This window comes from Nansenia antarctica (genome assembly GCF_963989245.1).
Source record: "Nansenia antarctica genome assembly, chromosome: 1".
Classification (NCBI taxonomy): Eukaryota; Metazoa; Chordata; class Actinopteri; order Argentiniformes; family Microstomatidae; genus Nansenia; species Nansenia antarctica.
The window spans coordinates 27,759,450-27,765,060 of NC_137674.1; the positions used below are offsets into that span (position 1 = coordinate 27,759,450).

Sequence of the window (5,611 nt, forward strand, 5' to 3'; positions counted from 1 at the left end):
CTCTGTCACATGATTACTTTTTCCCTCTCTTCAGAAATGCACTAGAAAACGTCTCTCTCTCTCTCTCTTTCCCTCTTCCTCCCTCCATCCCTCCCTCTCTCTCTCTCTCTCTCTCTCTGTCTCTGTGTTTCTCTATCCAACCCCCCACATACGCTTCCTCCCTCCCTCCCTCCCTCCCTCTCAGAGATCATTAAAGTAGAAGCAGCAGCCGTCACTATCAGGTGCACAGATAAAAGCATCTGGCTGAGTGAGCACCTTACACCACACACACACACACACACACACACACACACACACACACACACACACACACACACACACTACCACTACCACTGCAGATGTGTTCAGTGTGTGATGTGCTGCTGTGTGACTCAGAGCTACAGAGCAGACAGGATGTTGTCTCTCTCAGAAGCTGGATTGGTGGATCTATAGTACAGCCCAGGGGAGGTTAGTGGAGACTGTTGGGGGACAGGGGAGGCTGGTGGAGGCCAGGGGAGGCTGGTGTAAGCCATTGGTGGCTGGTGGAGGCCAGGGGAGGTTGGTGGAGACCAGGGGAGGCTAGGGGAGGCTGGTGTAAGCCAGTGGAGGCTGGTGGAGGCTAGGGGAGGCTGGTGGAGGCTAGGGGAGGCTGGTGGAGGCCAGGGGAGGCTGGTGGAGGCCAGAGGAGGCTGGTGGGGGGACAGGGGAGGCTGGTGGTGGCCGTCTTCCCCCTGGGATGTGTGTGTGTGTATGTGTGTGTGTGTGTGTGTGTGTGTACCTGACAGTTGATAGTGGTGTACTGTAATTGAATCCCCCCCCACCTCTATCTCCAGCCATCAGGCGGACGTCATCACACACCAAGTCTAATCAGTGCTACCTAGCAACCAGACCTCATAACAGGACAGTCAGTCTGACTGTATGGATGAACAGCGTTTCAGAGAATGGGGTTCTTAGCAACTGGCTAACGAGGCTCTGAGATTGGTAAAGAGATGGATGACAACCTTGAGGAGAAGAGAGGTCTGTCAGACTAGAGAGGGTCAGAGCGTGTGTGCGTGTGTGTGTGTGTGTGTGTGTGTGCGTGTGTGTGTGTGTGTGTGTGTGGCTTCAATATGAAGGTCATACAGGCTATTCAAACATGGGGATAATATTCCCAAAGTGAGAGATACAATTTGATATCAAGCGGTGGAGGGAGGGAGGGAGGGAGGGAGTAGTGGGAAAGAGTGATAATGGAGAGCGGGAAGGAGAGAGAGAGGCAGGGAGGGAGAGAGGGAGAGGGAGAGAGAGGGAGAGAGAGAGAGAAACACCCCTCCTCCCTACACTTGCCATCTGATGTCGAGACTGTGTTGCTATGGGCAACCAACCGAGAGAGAGAGAGAGAGAGAGAGAGAGGAAACAGACCAGCTGGTGAGAGGGAGGGCAGAAAGAGGAGAGGAGAGAGAGAGAGAGGAGAGGCGGAGCTCAAACACACCAACTGAGCAACCCAGCGACAGGACAGAGAGACAGAGAGAGAGAGAGAACAAGAGAGAGAACGAGAGGAGAGAAAAAGGACAAAATCATTGAACAAAATGTTCCCTCCATCCCTCTTTTTCTAGTACTGTTGCAGCACGCTGTGATTGGAGCAGAGGCACAGAGGACATCAAGGAGGCGGAGCTACAGCACAGGGGCAGCCAGCCAATCGGTTGTCAGCGTGGTCACGAGGCAGAGAGCAAGCCAATGGGGAGCGAGAGTGCTGTTCCCGAGCGCGACGCGGCTCTCAGGCGTCTTATTAATGAATGAACGGCTCACCGGCAACATCTCACCACTCTGCCTCTCGCTCCTGGACCGCCTAACAAACAACAACAACAACAACAACAACAACCACAACAACAACCACCACAGCAGACGCCACGCCACCGCCACCGCCAACCATGAAGGGACGCCACAGACACACGCACACCACGGACGCAGCGCCGGACCCCCACCCCTACCTCCACCCCCTCCCAGAGGCCTCGACCCCCCCTCCCTCAGCCCCGTCCCCCTACCCCTTCCCCCTCTCCTCCACCCTGTCCCCATCCCCCTCCTCCAACGCCCTCTCCCCCCCTCCTCCCTCAGCCCCCCTCTTCCCCCTCTCCGCCCTGTCCCCCTCCCCCTCCTCCACCGCCCTGGCCCTCCTCCCCCCTCCCTCCTCCTCCACCCGCAGGTCCATCTCGATGGGGGACTTCCGCAGGGTCACGGGGGGGGGCTCGGAACCCCCCTCGGCCCCCGCCACGGCCCCCTCCTCCCGCCTGGTGACCCCCTCCTCCAGCATGGAGTTCGAGGCGGCACGCCGGCGCCTCCTAGAGGTGGAGGAGCGCCAGCGCGTCATCCTGGAGATGGAGCGGCGGCTGGAGGAGCTGAGGGAGGTGTTCGTGCGCTCGGAGCAGGAGGCCGTGGTCCACGGGGAGCTGGTGACGCGCATCACGGGCTCCGCCCAGCAGGGGGAGCTGTACGCGGCGGAGAACACCCAGAGGCTGAAGAAAGGCCTGCGCTTCAAGAAGCACCGGCCCACCATCGTGTTCACCTCCATGCTGGGCCTCCGGACCTGCCTGCCCTGGCCTGTCAAACTCAAATAGGACCGCTGAGGACTAGACCTCCACCACCTCCCCCAACCCCACCCGACACACACACACACACACACACACACACACACACACACACTGCTCTGGTTCCTGGAGGCGGGCCTCTGGGAGAGGGTTCTACTCTACTGTGCGTCGGGGCTGTGCGTTCCTGTTTCCTGTTTCCTGTGTGCCCTGCTTGGACTCCCATGGTGCATCTGTACTAAAGGTGATGTACTGTACTTCTAAAGCGTACGCTAGCTCTACCTGTCCTCAAAGACGCCAGACGTCTTCGTTGATCGAGTTTGTCGATCGATTTCATCTTGTTTCTCTTTTTTTGCTTAAATGTGATGGAAGAGGGGGATGGGAGGAAGAGGGGGATGGGAGGAAGAGGCGCAGGCACAGGCCTCTGTAGGGGTCATGAGAGAGAAAGAGAGAGAGAGAGAGAGGGATGGTGATAGTTCTCTGTGTACCTCATAAGTTATGCAAAGAGGGCGAACATGGGAATGCAGAGGAGGGTTGCATAAGCAAGCCTAGCTTGGTGTACCGGAGGATAGAGAGAAGGAGAGAGAGAGAAAGGAGGAAAGAGAGAGATAATAGAACATGCCATCTTCCATGCCACTGAAGGGGAGCGTCGGAGGGTGGAGAGTGATCGGTACGCCGGGGTCAGGGGTCGGGGGTTGAGGATGGAGGGAAGGAGGGATGGAGGCAGAGGAGAGGAGAGTTCATTCACCACCTGTGACGTCTTCATTCTGTCACCTGGCAACCCCTGCACCGTTCTCCAGCCTCTCAGAATGTGTCCCATGAACAACAACCAATCCTAGAACATCCAGAGGGTTTCTAGAACAAGTCGCTCAGTTCTAAGAATTCAAGTTCACAGTTCTACAGCAAGTCTCACTGTTCCATCCGGCTGTGTTGTTGTTGTTGTCAGTCAGGAGTGAGCTTACGGACCAACGGACGCTAACGATGCTAAGTTTTTCTGCGTTGACAATGAGAGAGCTGTACGCTAGTTAGCACGTCTGAGGGCTTCAGGAGACTAAGCCATGGCCAGATGATAGATAGAGAGAGAGATGAGGAGAGAGATAGAGAGAGATAAGGAGAGATAGAGAAGCTCCGATAGATAGGACAAGGCTAGCTTAAAAGAAGAATGTTAGTTTTTTCTGACGCCGATCTGTCTTTATCTGCGTCCCATATAGGTGACCCGGCTACACCTCTACCAGGGGAGGCTGGCGGAGGTAGAAATCGGAGGACGGGCTCGTTGCAATGCATGGAAAGGAATGAGGATATTTCTACTTCCACCAGCCTCCTCTCCCTCCTCCCCTCCCTTTTATCTGTTCTATTTCTCCTCCTTCTCTTCGCCTTAGGGAAAGAGGAGTGTGTGTGTGTGTGTGTGTGTGTGTGTGTGTGTGTGTGTGTGTGTGTGTGTGCGCGTGCGCGTAGAGGGCACAGCCTAATACACTAGGGGGATTCTATTTTTGGCAATTGAAGGTTATAGCAGACAAATTTGGCGCTACATAAATTGAAGGAGAGTGTATGTGTGTGTCCGCGTGTGCCTGTGTGCGTACGTGCGTGTGTGTGTGTGTGTGTGTGTGTGTGTCTAGCCTACTTTCCCAGTAGTGTGTGATCCTAGAACAGTCTCATATTCACGGTGAACTGAATTAATGCAATGTTAGATGGAAACTGATCTGGTAATGTTAGAATGCTGATACCATTTTAAGAACGCCATTCACTGCTGTGGTATGACACACAGTCTTGGGGGCTGACAACAACAGCGAGGACTCTCTCTCCTCATCAAGTCAAAGCTACTAGAATGATGCGTGCTTAAGTAGTCTAGTTATTGTAACCGTGGAACCACTCAACAGTGAAAAGCTCACCTACAATAGGCCTATTGTACTTTTTCTCTGTGAGGAAAAAAAACTGCCTCCTTAGGAATGGGGCTTACAAGACCGATAAGAGTTTTGTTCAATTGCGTTTCTGAAATATTGAACGCTCCGAAATGACGGCACAGTGTGGTACGTGGGTGCTCTCTCGGCGCAAGCGCGTCTCGCGTCGATGGGCAGGGACGCGTCGCACGTAGCGTCGTCTTCTGCGTCTGCAGGGGTAGATAGAGAAGGCGACACTGCGTGCGTCAGCAGTTCCAACCTGCGTAAATTCACTTGTCATAGATCAAACGCACTGCCTGGGAAGCAACTGGAGGAGAAGAAGCGCTTATTTCATCAGCTTTGACCGGTTTCTTTGAAGTACAAAGGGCTATACTGTATCGATCTCTCTTCAAAGCTGAAGGCCGATTTAAAGTTCTGCGTCGAATTTACGTGCGTAGCTTACGTTCCCTACGTAAGGGCTCTCGCACTTTACACTTCTGCGTAGGCCGCGCTGCAATTACACCGTCACATTGCTAGGTGGCAGTGTGTTTTCTATGCCCCTGTGCTGTGCCTCTTCCGGTTAGGAAGTCAACGGAGCTCAAAGCTCAAAGCGGCATAATAGCGATCTTTTTGTTGTTATGCTTGTTGTAAATAAAAGTTATATGATGCATTGAAATTACATTAAACTAAGATAATACGATGGTTATCATAATTTTTCGAATCTTTATTAATAAGTAATTACAGAAAAAGTAAATGACATTTCTATCATGGCTTCCGCATTTTGGCCTACGAGAGAGTCTGAATCATGTGCTACCAAGCGGACCAATCACAGAGCTGACGCGTACGCGTACTTAGATTTTTTGAGAGGAGCGCGTCAAGGCTACGCACGGTCACGCGGGACTACGTAAGCTTACGCGTAGCCTACGGTGTCGACTTTACGCAGAACTTTAAACCGGCCTTGAGTGCGATCATAGGATACCATATATAGATAACATTTCTCACAGGCAATGATTAAGTTGCTGTCCGCCAGATTATGTATCTTCTTTATGCAGATCATAGCTTTGTCCGCTGAATGAATATTTAACTCGGGACGGTTGGCCGAGACCTCCTGAGCTCTTAGGGACAGTGACAGCATGCCGTTTCTGTATCAACTGCAAACCAAACAAAGTATTTCGAGTAGAAATAGTTCAGTACAGA

General features: G+C 53.0%; 1 protein-coding gene across 1 annotated transcript; it reads left to right on the forward strand.

Annotated features, from left to right (window-relative positions):
- Positions 1–1,886: 1,886 nt before the first annotated feature.
- Positions 1,887–2,570, forward strand: LOC308172540 (uncharacterized protein; the record flags this gene model as incomplete). Its single annotated transcript, XM_080547439.1, has 1 exon — positions 1,887–2,570. The coding sequence occupies one exon, from the start codon at positions 1,887–1,889 to the stop codon at positions 2,568–2,570; it is 684 nt and encodes a 227-aa protein (XP_080403565.1).
- Positions 2,571–5,611: the final 3,041 nt, after the last annotated feature.